General features: G+C 49.4%; 1 protein-coding gene across 2 annotated transcripts in view; it reads left to right on the forward strand.

Annotated features, from left to right (window-relative positions):
• The first annotated feature begins 10,788 nt into the window (after nt 1-10,788).
• ATRNL1 (attractin like 1) overlaps nt 10,789-18,027 on the forward strand; it is a 903,042-nt gene continuing 895,803 nt past the window's right edge. Inside the window, exon 1 of one of the 2 annotated variants that reach the window (XM_068257926.1) lies at nt 10,789-11,518. In XM_068257926.1, coding sequence (XP_068114027.1) covers nt 11,289-11,518 — 230 coding nt within the window. In that variant the 5' untranslated portion in view covers nt 10,789-11,288. The remainder of the gene's footprint in view (nt 11,519-18,027) is intronic. The other variant, XM_068257927.1, reaches the window with a different exon arrangement.

Raw genomic sequence — 18,027 nt, forward strand, 5'->3', positions numbered from 1 at the left:
CCTGGATGGATTTCCCTGCAGCTACAGCGGTCGGGGAAGCCTCATAGGGACCCTGAGGCTTCCCCCTACCGAGGTGAGTACCCCCCAGGGGAACTTTTATTTGTTACAGGTTCTCTTTAAAGGGCAACTGAAGTCAGAGAGATGTGGAGGCTGCCATATTTAGTTAACTTGACTTGGATGCCGTGGCCACAGGGCTCCGGCCTTGTTTCCTACATAGTGTCCCACCTTTGCTCACCTCCGAGCCCCTCTGCCACCAAGTTAAGAGATGGGGATCACGGGCATGCCGGTCCTGTCCTGCTCCAGCCAGTGGGTTCAGCTGATCGGAGCATTGTGGTTCAGAGCCCATGCGCTCCGCGATGTAGGAGGTGCTGCCACAGATAGAGGGAGCTAGGACATTCTAGTCTACCTCGCTGTTTGCTGCAGGGCCGCTGCTCATTCCCACTGACGCTGATCCACTCTCCTTCACTGCCGCCAACGGGAGGCACATCGCCGATGCACGCGATTTTGTCAGCAGGCTGCAGCTGATCAGGCCCCAAGGAGACCTCCGGGCACTGCTGGCCGCTCCAACACCAACGCCCGATGCCAGCGGCCAATATTACTGTTGCACTGCCACCTACAGCCGACCCACTCACCGTCGCTTCCTGCTCGGCCACCCACGTGGAGGAGCTCCACTGCGAGAGCGGCTCTGCTGGCCACTCCAGAGGCAATCTCCACCGCCACCTCCACTCTGCTAGGCCACCCACATGGAGGAGCTCCTCTTCTCTGAGCTTTCCCGCAGGCCTGACCACCATTGAATGGGCCACTGCCAGGACAATCACCACATCCAGCCCTCAATACCGGCCACAGGGATCCTGCCTCCATCTGAACACTCCAGGCTGGCATCACCCCCGGGCCACCCTGCCTTTCATGGGACTCCAGCACAAAGGGGGATCCAGTCACACACCCCCTGCTGCTCCAGCTGTGCCAGATGGGCAATCCAGGTTCTGCTACTGCTGTCACCGCAGCGAGACATCCAGAGATTGCACCAAGGAAGCCCCATGCATGCTGCAAGGCCATTGCGACCCTCCCTGAATGCACTGCACTACAGCCAGCCACTCCAATGCTGACCACCTGTACTGGATCAGGCCCTAAGCCTGAGCCTAATCTTCGCATGTATGGCCATGGGGCAAGAGGCACGACCAGGACCGTCGCTTCCCACCATCCGCACTGGGCCAGGCTGTAAATCTAAGGGCTAGACTTCTGCAAGCATGGCCGAGACTGTTATTCTCCACCTCTGGGGACCCTTGGACTCTCTCCTATCGCTCCTTCTTCTTTCTCTCCTTCTATTTCACCACCTGCACTTTCCAAGACATGCAGCGGGGTGTCTGTAATTGCTGCAGAGCAGTTGAGCGCCGTCCCGAAATAATCGAACGTACGGTTAATATCACCACCCACGGTTTCGGTTTTTTTCGATTCTGATGGTTTCGTTTTTCCAATGATCGAAGGCTGCAAAGAAACGAAACGAAAATCCCTTTTTACAGGGACGGACTAACATAAACGAACATATAATCGATCTGAACAGCCATCAAGCCTACCAATGGCTCGATTAGATGGATAAAGAGAGATAATTGTGATAATAGTGTTCGATCACTAGTCGTTCGTTTTTGGGGTCTATTAATCGAAACTATAATGAGATTATGACTATTTTCACATACGTTTTCAACGAAGGCAAAAACGAAACGTGTATTCCCAGCATAAGGTCAGATAGGCAGAAGTACAGAATCGATAAGCAATAGCAAGGTCAGAGTCTAGCCAGAATCATACACAGGCAATCAGTAATACAATATAACAATAGTCCTAATCTTGTGTGAAATCCCTGGTTTCCTCCCAGATCAAAGCACACCGGATACTAGTCTAAGGTCTGAGCGCTAACACGAGTGTATTCGCACAGCAGACAAATTGCAAGTGACCAGTGAAGGCTTAAGAAGCCGAGGAGAGCTCACAGCCGCGCCCCTTACCAATCAGCCAATCCGAGCGGCATGAGTCACCTCTGACGTCAGCCGACCGGCAGGTCAGCTGACGCGCCTTCTTCCAGCATAAAGGTCCTGTCTCCGCGCGCGCCCGATCGATACAGTGACCCTATGAGCACGAGACAGTACCGTTCCCGGCGTGCTAGACGCAGATGGAATGGATGAGGCCTGTGAACAGGGAACAAAGGCGGCTGCAGGTATACCCTGCGTGTCCGCAGCCGCCAAAGTTGCAGATGTTACAGTACCCCCCCCCCCCCCCTCTAGGCGTGGACTACAGACACGATCCACCTGGCCTGTCAGGATGCAATCTATGAAACTGCTCCCTGAGTTCTTCTGCATGCATGCGACAAGCAGGTACCCAAGATCTCTCCTCTGCACTATACCCTCTCCAGTGGACTAGGTACTGTATGGAGTTACGCACCACCCGAGAATCCAAGATCTGCTCTATCTCGTACTCTGGTTCTCCATCAATCACCACAGGGGGGGAGAGGAATCCACATGCACAGCAGGCTTCAAGAGGGACACATGAAACGTTCTACCTCCTCTGAAACTGGGTGGGAGCGAGACAACATAGGTAACCTTGTTGACCCTTTTGGACACAGGGTATGGCCCTATAAATTTGTGGCCCAGTTTAGCAGGAGGTTGCTTTAAGGCCAAGTGTCGAGTAGAAACCCACACTAAATTTCCTGGAACAAAATTCCATTCCATAGAACGTTTTTTATCTGCCTGTCTTTTCTGGGTAGCAAAAGCCTTTTTTAAGTTCCCTTTGACTTTTCCCCAGATCTCCTTTAATGTCCCTTGCCATTCCTCCAAGGCCGGGAACGGTGATGACATCCCCGGCAGAGGAGAGAACATCGGTGATCTCCCCGTTACCACTTGAAAAGGGGAGAATCCCGAGGAATTACATTTCAAATTATTATGGGCAAATTCTGCAAAAGGCAAGAATTTGACCCAATCCATTTGAGCATCAGCTACGTAACATCTAAGGAACTGCTCTAAAGACTGGTTGACCCTTTCGGTCTGCTCGTTAGTCTGTGGGTGGTAGCTGGAGGAAAACGATAGATTCATTCCCATATGATGACAGAAGGCCCTCCAAAACCTGGACACGAACTGGACTCCCCTTTCTGACACCACATTTTCCGGAATCCCATGCAGTCTGAAACTGTGATGGATGAAGAGCTCTGCCAGCTCCTGTGCAGTGGGGAGTCCGTCCAAGGGAATAAAATGGGCCATCTTGCTGAACCTATCGACTACCACCCATGTGACTGTTTTAGCCTCCGATCTAGGCAGTTCGCCCACAAAGTCCATGGACACATGGGTCCATGGCTGCTCAGGCACCGGAAGTGACTGTAAGGTACCCACAGGAGCCCGTCTAGATGACTTACTCCTAGCACATACAGAGCAATTACCGACAAATTCCTTACAATCCGACACTATCGAGGGCCACCACACACAACGGTCCAACAACTCCTGTGTGCGAGCAATCCCTGGGTGACCGGCATTTTTATGGGTATGGAAGGCATGAAGAATTTTAAATCTGAACTGCAATGGTACAAACATGAAAAGCAACAAAAAAGAGGATTGGCTCTTGGGTGCATGAAAATCAATAAATACCTTTATTAGTAAATCACATACAAAAACCCTAGGGCTAAACCAAAACAAAAACAAACACAACAAATCATTATATATACATCACTAAAATATGTAACAGCTCCGCCAAAAATTGCCTCTACGACTCTAGATCCTTGGTGGTAACTAAGGGGCTACAGTCCCCAAAATAGATCTAAAATATTTCTCACTGCATATTAGCTGGTTAAAGAGACATGCATGTAAAAAATCCTCCATCCAAGAAAATGGTATCAGATATACAATGTTAATAGAGCTATGCCCCCCACTCACAGGGGCAAATGTAGCACCAATGAATGAATAATTGTTGAAACAAGGCTTTAATCCAAGCAAAGGAAATTGGTCATGCTGTCAGTGCCCAGAAGCCTGTACCCCCCACTCGCAGGGGCAAATATGGCAAAAGGTGGTTAGGTGAAGCAAACAAACTGTCAGCAAAAGGTTATAAGCAGATCATGCTGTTAGTTGAAGATGGAGTCAAAGCTTCAAGCATGTGGTAGATGATATCTGCAAAGCATAGCATGGAGCATCATGACCAACCAGCATCTGTTGCAAAATGTATAAAGCAGTGGGAAGCCAAAAAGTATATTGCCAGCAAAGGTCCAATGCTCACTATACTGAGCATTGGACCTTTGCTGGCAATATAGTTTTTGAATGGAGGATTTTTTTACATGCATGTCTCTTTAACCAGCTAATATGCAGTGAGAAATATTTTAGATCTATTTTGGGGACTGCAGCCCCTTAGTTACCACCAAGGATCTAGAGTCATAGAGGCAATTTTTGGCGGAGCTGTTACATATTTTAGTGATGTATATATAATGATTTTTTTGTGTTTGTTTTTGTTTTGGTTTAGCCCTAGGGTTTTTGTATGTGATTTACTAATAAAGGTATTTATTGATTTTCATGCACCTAAGAGCCAATCCTCTTTTTTGTTGCTTTTCATATTTATTGTTGACAGGATGCATGAAAAGTTATTATTATAGATGATTATTATTGAGTTTATAGCTCCCATTCAATCCCAGGTCTCCTTTTGAGTAATTTACATAACAATGGTACAAACAGAACCCCCTCTGGTTTCCCTTCAGGGACCTCTTGTTGGAATGGGCTTAATGTAGGTACCCAATCCAGCCAGGTATCTATCTCAGGGGGTTCAGAGGACGACTCAGAAGTCCCCTCCACTTGAATTTCAGTGGCGGTAATGGTAACTTTCTCCAAACAATGATGACAGTAAGGAGACCAGCTCAATAACTGTCTGGAACTCCAGTTAATCTGAGGAGAATGTTTTTTAAGCCACGGCATACCCAGAATGATGGTGGAGGTGGACATCTCGAGTACCAGAAACTGTATTTGTTCCTTATGTAAAACCCCTAGTTGGCATAATAATACAGGAGTCTGGGTGATGGAATGTTTAATCAGTAATGGTGAATCATCCACTGCTGTAATCTGCACTTGTCGTACCACAGAAGTTAAAGGAAAACCGAATTTGATAGCGAAATCATAAGCCATAACATTCACAGCCGAACCTGAGTCTATAAAAGCCTGGGTGGAGTGAACCTGCCCTTCCCATGTGATAGAGCACGGGAGTAATAGTTTATTGTTTAGAGGTAAGACTGGATCGCCTAGGGTAGTACCTCCAGCTACTCCTAGGCGATAGAGTTTTCCGCCTTCTTGGGACAACCAGATACCATATGTCCTTTTCCAGCACAATAAAGACATAACTCTTCATTGCGTCTCCTGTTTTTCTCGACCTCTGTGAGCTTGGTTTGCCCAATCTGCATTGGCTCATCATGAGGTGGAGAGGAAGACACTGGAGCCGAAAAGGTACCAGAAGCAAATCTCCCTGGTACTTTACCCCGAACTTGCTTCTGATAGCGAACATGCCGATCAATTGTGATAGCCAGTGAGATGGCCTCGTCCAATGATTTAGGTTCGGGTGCCCCAACATTAAGTCGGCAACTGCATCAGATAACCCCGATAAAAAGCAATCTAAAAGTGCGTACTGCCCCCATCTGGCTGACACTGCCCATCTCCTAAACTCAGCTGCGTAGGTTTCAACAGGATTATGCCCCTGTCTGAGGATCTTTAATTTCCTTTCTGACGTCATTGCTAAATCGGGATCATCGTATATAACTGCCATTGCCTTAAAAAAGTCGTCAACTGAGGCCGAAGCCTCATGCTCCTGAGGGAGACTATAAGCCCAATACTGCGAATCCCCATATAATAATGTCTTAATTAATGTAACTCTCTGACGTTCTGTACCTGACGATACTGGCCATAACTCAAAATATGATAAACACCGGTGTTTAAAATTTCGGAAATCAGAGCGATGTCCCGAAAATTTTTCAGTAGGGGGCATCCTGGGTTCTATCACATGAGGGGAGGACACTTGTGCCTTAGCGTCTTTCAAACGGTTAACTGTTTGAATCAGCTGGTCAATCTGGGTCTGCTGCACGTTAACCGTTTTTATGAGCTCATTAACGGTGGTCTGCTGTTCTGTAACGATTGGTGTAGCACACAGACGTCTGATTATTGTGTGATCTGCAGAATCACCAATAATACAGACTCTATACCCGATTATGTGGTGATCTGCAGTATCACCAATAATGCAAGTATAGAAGGCTGAGAAACAGAGGTGTAAAGTGTTTGGTGCAACAGTAGATTAAATGGATAAATCTCACCAGAGAAGCTGGTGAGTACTATCTGAAACAACAGTGTTAGACCTCACCAGGGGAGCTGGTGGGTACTAGCTGTAACAACAGTAGTATAAACATTAGGTCTTCCTAGAGGAGCTGGTAAAGTACTAAAAGCAAGAGTGACAACAAAGTTTGGCTAAACCTTACCAGAGGAGCTGGTGAGGTACTATCAGCACAAGCGACTGAATAGTTTATTTAGACCTTACCAGAGGAGCTGGTAAGGTACTATCAGTCACAGGAGCTGTATAACTTAAACTAAACCTCACCAGAGGAGCTGGTGGGTATTTAGTCAAAAGAGCACCTCACCAGTGGCAAGGGCCCACTGGTGAGTAGAGAGGTCAGACAGGCAAGGTGTAACGATTGGTGTCAGCACACAGAGTATTTGATTATTGGTGATCTGCAGTATCACCAATAATACAGATGCTATACCCGATTATGTGTGATCTGCAGAATCACCAATAATACCAGTATAGCTTGACACAGGACACCTAATGTGGTAAAGTGTTTGGTGCAACAGTAAGAAAGGTTATCTCCCGAGGAGCGGGAGATACAGACTCTACTGCAGCCAGTCAACCCCTGAGGTGCAGGTGGCCACTGGCTGTCTTCAAGCTGACCTCCTCAGGCGGAGGAGAGTCAGACTGTACTGCAGCCAAGGATTCCCTGATGATTGGGAATCAGACTGTACTGCAGCCAAGGATTCCCTGATGGATTGGGAATCATACTGTACTGCAGCCAGTGGACTCCTATGGGGTAGAGCCCCTGACTGAACTGCAAGAAGGACTTCCTGAGGAGCAGGAATTGACACCTGGAGGAGTAGCGTCACGAGTAGTACAGTAAGACTGATCACTCAAAGGATGAGTGACAGCCAGAAGGGTCAGACAGGCCAGGTCGGCAACACACGAGCAGGTAAGGTACAGAGACAGAAGGCGGATTCGGTAACCGGGTACAAGCAAGGTTGGCAACAGGTAGACAGATGGGCAGGGGTAGCGAATCAGAAAGCAAGAGAGAGGTCAACAGAGCCAGAGGTCATAACAAATATCAATACGCACAATCCTAGTCTAAGGTGTGAGGTCCTTGGTCTCGACACCGGGGAACTAGTCTAAGGAATAACACAGTATCCTATACTAAGGTGTGAGGTCCTTGGTCTCAACACCCGGGAACTGGTCTAAAGTATAACACAGCAATGACACAGCAATCCTATACTTGAGTGTGAGGTCCTTGGTCTCAACACCCTGGAACTGGTCTAAAGTATAATACAGTAATGACACAGTAATCCTATACTTGGGTGTGAGGTCCTTGGTCTCAACACCCTGGAACTGGTCTAAAGTATAACACAGTAATGACACAGTAAACTTCAAGAGTGGAATCTGGCTAAATTTGAATTCCCAGTTCCAACTGGTTCTAACACACTGTAGGATCTGACTGAGGTCTGAGTGCTCACACGTTAGTATTCGCAACGGCAGACAACCAGCAACTGCCAAACAAGTACTATATATACTTACGGCGCTCCGCAGCGCCGCCCCAGCCACTCAGCCAATCAGAAGTCCAGCTGGGATCAGCTGATCGGCCTGATCAGCTGATACCCCTCCTGCTGGCATAAAGGTCCTGTCTTCTGGCGCGCGCGCGCGTAGCTCTCCATCTGTGTGCACTAGAAGGCCCAGGCAAACTAGACACGTTGCTGCGCGGAAACCGCCGGCCTGAACGCGGAGACAGCCGCCCTGCCGCTTGACCGCGCGGCGGCATCTCCGCTATTCATTACACAAGGTTTGGCAACTGAGAGGCGAATACAGTACAGAAAAGTGAGGCAGAAGAATAGTGAGATATCAGGCATAGGTTCAGCAACTAAGGTCAGATAGGCAGAAGTACAGAATCGATAAGCAATAGCAAGGTCAGAGTATAGCCAGAATCATACACAGGTAATCAGTAATACAATATAACAATAGTCCTAGTCTTGTGTGAAATCCCTGGTTTCCTCCCAGATCAAAGCACACCGGATACTAGTCTAAGGTCTGAGCGCTAACACGAGTGTATTCACACAGCAGACAAATTGCAAGTGACCATTGAAGGCTTAAAGAGACACTGTAACATCAAAAAGATCCCCTGGGGGGTACTCACCTCGGGTGGGGGAAGCCTCCGGATCCTAATGAGGCTTCCCACGCCGTCCTCTGTCCCACGGGGGTCTCGCCGCAGCCCTCCGAACAGCCGGCGACTGTGCCGACTGTCAGTTCTATATTTACCTTTGCTGGCTCCAGCGGGGGCGCTGTGGCGACTTTCGGCACGGAAATAGACGGAAATACCCGATCTCCGTCGGGTCCGCTCTACTGCGCAGGCGCCGGAAACTTGCGCCTGCGCAGTAGAGCAGACCCGACGGCGATCGGGTATTTCCGCCTACTTCGGCGCCGACAGCCGTCAGAGCGCCTGCGCAGGAGCCAGGAAGGTAAATATTACGTCACCGCTGCACGGAGGGCTGCAGCGAGACCCCTGACGGATGGAGGACGGCGTGGGAAGCCTCATTAGGATCCGGAGGCTTCCCCCACCCGAGGTGAGTACCCCCCAGGGGCCGTTTTGTCGTTACAGTTCCTCTTTAAGAAGCCGAGGAGAGCTCACAGCCGTGCCCCTTACCAATCCGAGCGGCGTGAGTCACCTCTGACGTCAGCCGACCGGCAGGTCAGCTGACGCGCCTTCTTCCAGCATAAAGGTCCTGTCTCCGCGCGCGCCCGCGCGATACAGCGACCCTATGAGCACGAGACAGTTCCCGGCGTGCTAGACGCAGATGGAACGGATGAGGCCTGTGAACAGGGAACAAAGCCGGCTGCGGGTGTACCCTGCGTGTCTGCAGCCGCCAAAGTTGCAGATGTTACAAGTATCTCCTCCTGCAGCAGCCACATCTCCAGCAGCATCTCCTGTAGCAGCATCTCCTCCAGCAGCATCTGCTCCAGCAGCAACCACATCTTCAGCAGCATCTCCTCTTGCAGCAACCACATCTCCAGCAGTGTCTCCTCCTGCAGCAACCACACCTCCAGCACCAACTCCTCCTGCAGCCACATCTCCTGCAGTATCTCCTCCTGCAGCAACCACAACTCCAGCACCAACTCCTCCTGCAGCCACATCTCCAGCAGTGTCTCCTCCTGCAGCAACCACAACTCCAGCACCAACTCCTCCTGCAGCCACATCTCCAGCAGCATCTTCTCCTGCAGCAACCACATCTAAAGCAGCATCTCCTCCTGCAGCAACCACATCTAAAGCAGCATCTCCTCCTGCAGCAGCCACATCTCCTGCAGTGTCTCCTCCTGCACAAACCACAACTCCAGCACCAACTCCTCCTGCAGCTACATCTCCAGCAGCATCTCCTCCTGCAGCAACCACATCTCCAGCAGCATCTCCTCCTGCAGCAGCCACACCTCCAGCAGCATCTCCTCCTGCAGCAGCCACATCTCCAGCAGCATCTCCTCCTGCAGCAGCCAAATCTCCAGCAGCATCTCCTCCTGCAGCATCCACATCTCCTGCAGTGTCTCCTCCTGCAGCAACCACAACTCCAGCACCAACTCCTCCTGCAGCAGCCACATCTCCAGCAGCATCTCCTCCTGCAGCAGCCACATCTCCAGCAGCATCTCCTCCTGCAGTAGCCACTTCTAAATCAGCATCTCCTCCTGCAGCCACATCTCCAGCAGCATCTCCTCCTGCAGCAGCCACATCTCCAACAGCATCTCCTCCTGCAGCCACATCTCCAGCAGCATCTCCTCCTGCAGGAACCACATCTCCAACATCTTCTCCTGCAACAGCCACATCTCCAGCAGCATCTCCTTCTGCAGCCACCACATCTCTAGCAGCATTTCCTCCTGCAGCCACCACATCTCCAACAGCATCTCCTGCAGCCGCCACATCTCCAACAGCATCTCCTTCTGCAGCATCCACATCTCCAACAGCATCTCCTCCTGCAGCAACCACATCTCCAGCAGCATTTCCTCCTGCAGCAACCACATCTCCAGCAGCATCTCCTGCAGCACCACATCTCCAGCAGCATCTCCTCCTGCAGCAACCGCATCTCCTGCAACAGCGACATCTCCAGCAGCATCTCCTGCAGCCGCCACATCTCCAGCAGCATCTCCTGCAGCCGCCACATCTCCTCCTGCAGCCACCACATCTCCAACAGCATCTCCTCCTGCAGCCACCACATCTCCAGTAGCATCTCCTGCAGCACCACATCTCCAGCAGCATCTCCTCCTGCACCCACCACATCTCCAGAAGCATCTCCTCCTTCAACAGCCACATCTCCAGTAGCACCTCCTGCAGCAGCCACATCTCCAGCAGCATTTCCTCCTGCAGCAACCACATCTCCAGCAGCATATCCTCCTTTAACAGCCACATCTCCAGTAGCATCTCCTTCTGCAGCAGCCACATCTCCGGCAGCATCTCCTGCAGCAGCCACATCTCCAGCAGCATTTCCTTCTGCAGCCACCACATCTCCAACAGCATCTCCTCCTGCAGCAACCACATCTCCAGCAGCATTTCCTCCTGCAGCCACCACATATCCCGCAGCATCTCCTGTAGCAGCAGCCACATTTCCAGAAGCATCACCTCCTGCAGCAGCCACATCTCCAGCAGCCAGCAGCATCTCCAGCAGCCAGCAAGCTCTCCATCAGCATCCCCTCTGAAGCACAGCTCTCGCGCTCCCGGCCGGACTATACTTCCAGTGCCGGGTGATGCGGCCCAGCACAGATCACTACGCATCACCCGACAGAGCAGGCACGGCTGGCGGGCGCATCGCTCCTGCGCTGCTTGCTGCCCTCACAGGAGCGGGACTATTTGGTCCCGCGGAAGAATAGAAGGATAGGGGAGGAAGGGGGGAACCGTTCAAAGTATTCGGGCCCGAGAGGCCCGGACATCGGCGGCGTTATCTGTGCGCACGGCGCTTTATTCTTGCCTTGGATTGCATGGAGCGGCCGTGAGGTAACGGGGCGGCATGCTGCACGGTGGGCTCGGGCCACAGGCGGCCACCATGATATGCCCGGGATGTGCCGGGGCGTCTCTGCTGAGCACCGGACTCTTCTATCTGCTCCTCTTCGCCCACAGCTGCCAGGGCAAAGCCTGCGAGAAGAGCCCCTGCTTCTCCGGACGCTGCGCCAACAACACCTGCCTGTGTGACCCCGGCTGGGTGGGGGAGATGTGCCAACACTGCCAGGGACGCTTCAGGTAAGTGCCAGCCTTGTGTGTGTGTGTGCCGGGCCTCTGCTGCCCATCCTGTGCCCACTGCTTATATACCATGCCTGGGCATCCCCAGCTGATGGGGGACTACCTATCCTATGTGACCACATGCCATGCCTGGGCATCCCCAGCTGATGGGGGGACTACCTATCCTGTATGCCTACATGCCATGCCATCTGCCTTGTGCCCACATGCCATGCCTGGGCATCCCCAGCTGATGGGGGACTACCTATCCTATGTGCCTACATGCCATGCCTGGGCACCTCAGCTGATGGAACTACCCATCCTATGTGACCACATGCCATGCCTGGGCATCCCCAGCTGATGGGGGGACTACCTATCCTGTATGCCTACATGCCAACTGCCTTGTGCCCACATGCCATGCCTGGGCATCCCCAGCTGATGGGGGACTGCCTATCCTATGTGCCTACATGCCATGCCTGGGCACCTCAGCTGATGGAACTACCCATCCTATGTGCCCACATGCCATGCCTGGGTATCCTCAGCTGATGGAGGACTACCTATCCTGTGTGCCCACATGCCATGCCTGGGCATCCTCATCTGATGGAGGGCTACTCATTCTATGTGCCCAAATGCCATGCATGGGCATCCTCACCTGATACACACTAGTACACACCATGCAATTTTCACCTCAGATCCTATTTCAGCGAATGATCATACCGATATTCAGATCCAACATCGATTGGACATAGAAGAAAGCTAGCGTAAATACATGCAATTTCTTTTTACAAATTCCGAACAGTTTTCTAATCGTTTACCCGATTATATATCGACCACAGTTAATATTTGTATTGTAATTTTTCAGTGTGTCCGATTCAGAAAGAGATCGATTTTGAGCTTGGGATTGGTCACTGGCAATCAGCAGGTTCTTTTTCTCCCTGATCTGATCATTTTCCCAATCGGAAATAGTATCTAAAGTGGAAATTGCATGGTGTGTGCCAGGCCTTATAAATGTGTGGGGGAGCCTGTGTTGTGCTTGTACTTGGCATGTCCTGCGACCTCCTGGACCACTCATGTGGCCTTGGATGGATTGTTCTGCCTGCTTGTCTGTTTTCCTCTGTAGCATCACAACCCAACAGTGTGATCTGTGATGGGGATATATCTGGCTCACGTGCATCTTTTTATAGTCTTATTCAAGCCTCCTTTTATTGTGTGTTTGCTGGTTTTCATTTATTTTTTTTCTTTAGTTTTGGTTTACAATAGTCTTTATTTTTTTTTTAATTTTTTTAATTCTCTTATGTTACCGGTATATATATTTTATCTTATTTTTTATATTTTTTTTAATTTTTGTGTGTGTGCGGAATCCTGTTATTCCCGTGATGGGGATGCTACCCGGTATCACAATACCTGTAGGGCTGGCTGGGCTGGCCATGCTTTCCCATCTGTCATTCCGGGAATTTTGTGGCTGAGAATCAGCCTTGTCTTTGTTGCTGTGATCTGGATTTATCCTAGCAGTGTCTGAAGTGTGCTGGGCTCTGTAACAGGGATGTCTCCTGCTTTGTTTTCCAGAGACGAGCTGACCATGTGGCTCTGGGTCTAGAATGCTGTGGTCAGGATTAGCCAAGAAAACAGAGGGGAGAGGGGGGGGGGGGCAATTTACTAAAGCAGAAGTGAAATGAAGCAAAGGAAATCACACTGGTAATGTGACTCTGGGAAGCAGGGAGCCTTGTGGACATACGTACAGACGTACACTTACATGCGCACACGTGATACTCATAAATTAAACACTGGCTTCCTTTTGAAAGTCGTAGTAATTATTATGGCTGTGTTCCATATGTATATTTTGTTCCTTTCAACATCCTGTAGGGCTGAGTGAAAGTAGGACAGTCTCTTTACGGTTATAGGTGCTGTGAGATCTCCGTCTACACCAGGTTTGTGCTCTAATCCAGAATAGTGTGCTGTGAGATTTGTGTACGCCAGGCTTGTGGTTCTAGAGTAGTGTGCCGTGAGATCTCCATCTACACCAGGGTTGTGGTTCTAGAATAGTGCGCTGTTAGATCTCCGTGTATGCCACGGTTGTGGTTCAAGAAGAGTGTGCTGTGAGATCTCCGTGTACACCAGAGTTGTGGTTCTTCTAGAATAGTGTGCTATCAGATCTCAGTGTGCACTAGGGCTTTGGTTTCAGAATAGCGTGCTGTGAGATTTCCGTGTACAACAGGGTTGTGGTTCTAGAAGAGTGTGCTGTGAGATCTCCGTGTAAACCAGAGTTGTGGTTCTTCTAGAATAGTGTGCTATCAGATCTCAGTGTGCACTAGGGCTTTGGTTCCAGAATAGCGTGCTGTGAGATCTTCGTATACAACAGGGTTGTGGTTCTAGAATAGTGTGCTGTGAGATCTCTGTGTAAACCAGAGTTGTGATTCTTCTAGAATAGTGTGCTATCAGATCTCAGTGTGCACTAGGGCTTTGGTTCCAGAATAGCGTGCTGTGAGATCTTCGTATACAACAGGGTTGTGGTTCTAGAATAGTGTGCTGTGAGATCTCTGTGTAAACCAGAGTTGTGGTTCTTCTAGAATAGTGTGCTGTCAGATCTCTGTGTACGCCAGGTTTGTGGTTCTAGAATAGTGTGCTGTGAGATCTCCGTGTACACCAGGGTTGTGTTCTAGAATAGTGTCCTCTGAAATCTCTGTGTATGCCAGGGTTGTGGTTTTAGAAGAGTGCGCTGTGACATCTCCGTGTATGCCAGGGTTGTAATTGTAGAAGTGTCCGCTGTGAGATCTCCATGTACACCAGGGTTGGGTTCTAAAATAGTGCGCTGTGACATCTCAGTGTACACCAGGGTTGGGTTCTAGAAAAGTGTGCTGTGATATCTCCTTGTACACTGGTGTTTTGTTCTAGAAGACTGTGCTGTGAGATCTCCGTGTACACCAGGGATGGTCTCTAGAAGAGCTTGCTGTGAGATCTCCGTGTACACCAGGGTTGGGTTCTAGAAGAGTGCACTGTGGACACCAGGGTTGTGTCCTGTGAGATCTCAGTGTGCACTAGGGATGTGTTTCTAGAAGAGTGCTCTCTGAGATCTCTGGACACCAGGGTTGTGGTTCTAAGAAGCGTGTGCTGTGAGATCTCTGTGGACACCAGGGTTGTGTTCTAGAATCTAGAAGAGTGTTTCTCAACATTTACAGCGTGTATTCCTTTATGAAAGACTGATGGTTCCTGAGCACCACCCCATTGTGAATAACTACATCATCCCAATTATAGCAGGGGTCCCCAACCTTTTTCACCTCAAGGGCTGCTGTCCAGCGTGACCTTTTCTTGGGGGGGGGGGGGGGGGGATGGAGTTGGTGTGGTCTTGACAGAGGTATGGTGGGTATTTATTTGTTTTTGATAAGCTGCAGTTGCGTGGAAAACCAATGGGCCCCCTAAAACTCACATGGGCACATTTTAAGTGGGCCAGGGACTACCCCAAAGCCACAACAACCCCCGGCAGAGTTTACCCTGCATTTATATGGCAAGCAGCACACAGCAAAGCAGCCATACCATGAAAAGTGTCTGTCGAAGGGCCTTTCAACTAGCCATACTTTGTACGGCTCCTGATGCATATTCGCATTTACGGCCTTACAGAGCATAAAGCGGTACGGAAGATGGCTGTGAGGAGAGGACAGTGCCACCTGGTGACGCTCTGCGGTGCGCTGCTCTGCATGAATGACCTTAGAGAGGATAGGCCTACAAACCAGCTCAAAACGTCACATGGACTGGAACCGGGCCGGGAGTTGGAAACCCCTGCCTTAAGGCATATCTGAAGAAAACACCTGTAGAATCAGGTTCCTCCGCTGTAGGCCTCACCTCCACCTCCGACATTCTGCCAAACAGCTCCAGCACGTCTGTCACTGCTGCTCCACTCCAGACATGCTTGGCCCATGTGTCCCCATCTGAAATGGCCGCTTGGATACGCATAGGAAGTGGGGTAGAACGTCAGATTTTTGTAGGCAGTGTGTTCTGTGCCTTCCGTTCCCCATTGGTTTCTGTGTTCCTGATGGTGCTGTCAGGCTCAGGTCCTGCTCCGGTCCGGGTGCGTGGGCCGGAGAGCCGGACCCAAAAAATAGCGCATGTTGGAAAAGAGTCCGGATCCGATCCGGCTCCGTACTGTTCGGAACGGACACATGTGAATGTCCGCATAGCCTTCACATTGCTATGCGGAACGTACGTTCCGTTTGTACAGTATGCGGTCTGGATCAGATCCGGAAAATCCGGATAGCGAACACTAATGTGAACCGGGCCTTACGGCCCACCATTCTAGCGCTGGGCCCCTCTTAACACATTCAACAAGTGTTTGCCAAAATATGCCTCTCACAGTTGCCCTTCCATACTGGGCATGTGGGAGTACAGTACACACATGCCCAGTAGAAGGTGGCTTATTCCTATGGGCATGAATGAGCAGTTTTGTTCTACTGGGCAAGTGTGAATCTTACTTATGCATGCCCAGTACAGAGAAGCTTGTACACGGTCGGTAGCCAGCACTGGTGAACGGGTCAACAGGATTGATTTAACACGTGTATGTATTCGGAGTTCTAAATACTTGTGTAGAAATGCTTTCCAAGCATTCCTTCCTGCTTTTAACTAACACTAATTCAGGCTATTTATTGTAGTGCTCCTTTTTTTTTTTTTTTTTTAATAGAATTTATTTTTAAAACAACAAACTTACTTTAGTAGACTGAGGCCTATTTTCCACAAGCAGCTGAAGGCAGTGAATTCACTGCCTGTCATCTTCTCCCGTTCACCGCCTAGGTGCTTGCTAGCGTTCGGCAGTGGCGCTGGACAGGCGCCCTTACCATGGAGTTTAATGTAAGTACGACGGTTACTGTCCTCAGACGTGACATTAAACACTTTTTTTTTTTTTTTAATTTACCGCCGGGTAACCGGGCACCACATATCAAATGTGACACGTCTGGTATTATCAAATGTTGCCATTCGGTTGCATGCATTTGCAACCGATCAGTGCTTGAAGTCAGGAGGCTGAACTACCCAACAAAAGAGCAGTTCAGCTGCCTGTGGAAATGAGGCCTTACTATGGCAAATTTAAAGAGGAGCTGTTAGGTATAAGGTCTCAGAGAAAATAAACACATATATCAGTAGCTAAATATTGGCTGTACTTACATTACATATGCATTTCACTGTCCACGTTTGGATTTCACAGAATTTGTATATAGTATATGCAGAGATTGATGCTCCTGACAGCTCATGGCAGGTTCCATGTTTGTCTGTCTCCTATGAAGCCAAATGTGTCGTCATGTCATGCCTGCTTCCTGATCACAGAAAAGCTCGTACTGAATAACACTAGTGTGCAGTGAATATTAATTAGCCATGTGGCTAGGAACAATAGCGGACTCCTGCAGTGTACTCTGCCCGGAGATTTATCAGTGCTGTGCGCTGGACTGAGTTACAAGCTGCTGAAACTTGATCCTGTAACTTCTCATTAGCAGCCGAGGGGAGGGCCCCAGAATGCTTTGCAGTATGGTATGCGGCTTGCGTCCTCTTAAGAGCTTGTGTCTAACAGCTTTGCTGATAAGCACACATCAAATGTAAGAGAGATTTTTAACTACAGTATTGCCTTTTTGGCTTCCTTCTAAACTGTTTAACACAGGAGAATAGAGGTTTAAATTAGCTTCTGCAGCCTGACAGTTACTCTTTAAGTACCTCCTGAACCCAACCCTTGTATTCCTCAGGGTACACATACTAAGGGCTCTATTCACAATGGGCAGTTCCGTAAAATAATTTTGGATGGTAAAATACCTCTTGCTGTATTTTTACACCTTTTTTTTTTTTTTTTTTTTTTTCCAAATTCACTAAAGTTTTCCAACATGAGGCAGAAGTTTGGTAATTTACCGAACAAACATGCCTCAATTCACTAAGCCCTGCTCGGTAAATGTCACTTACCAGCCTTCTAGCAAGGCAGCGAGCAGGCAGGGAGCTTTGTGTATCACTCAGAGGTTTTCTGTCCTGTGCATCCCAGTCATCCCTTTAGATGTGCTGCAGCCAGCAGGGGAAACTCTTCTGTATGCTAGAATACAGATTTACACATCTAAAGGGATGCAGGAAAGCCCTTAGAATTGTAAGCTTCCTCTGATTTGATACAGTGAAAGACCCACCCGATACCCACCCGATACCCTTTCGCATCAAATCAGAGTGAGAAGCAGGCTGTGTGGCTCTCCCCAAAGGCTGTCTGTCAATCGACTGCACAGAGACAGCATAGGGAGAGCGAGTTATGTGAGCTGAAGAAAATTATCGAGCACTTTTGCCCTGTAAATAAAATGCAGGAATTTTTTTATGAATTGACATTTCTTGACATTTCCTGAGGTAATTACCGCACAAGTCAGTAATTTACCTCACTAGTCGGGAAGTGTGATTTTCTGTGCGGTGATAGCTTTAGTGAATTGTAACTTGGGAAGGTGAACGGTAAAGTCAGCTGTTTTGAGCATTACCGAATGCAGTAACGCTTTGTGAATCGAGCCGTATGTGTTGAGACCCAAGGTTGTAGAAAC

The sequence above is a fragment of the Hyperolius riggenbachi genome, chromosome 10, assembly GCF_040937935.1.
Source record: "Hyperolius riggenbachi isolate aHypRig1 chromosome 10, aHypRig1.pri, whole genome shotgun sequence".
NCBI classification, from domain to species: Eukaryota; Metazoa; Chordata; class Amphibia; order Anura; family Hyperoliidae; genus Hyperolius; species Hyperolius riggenbachi.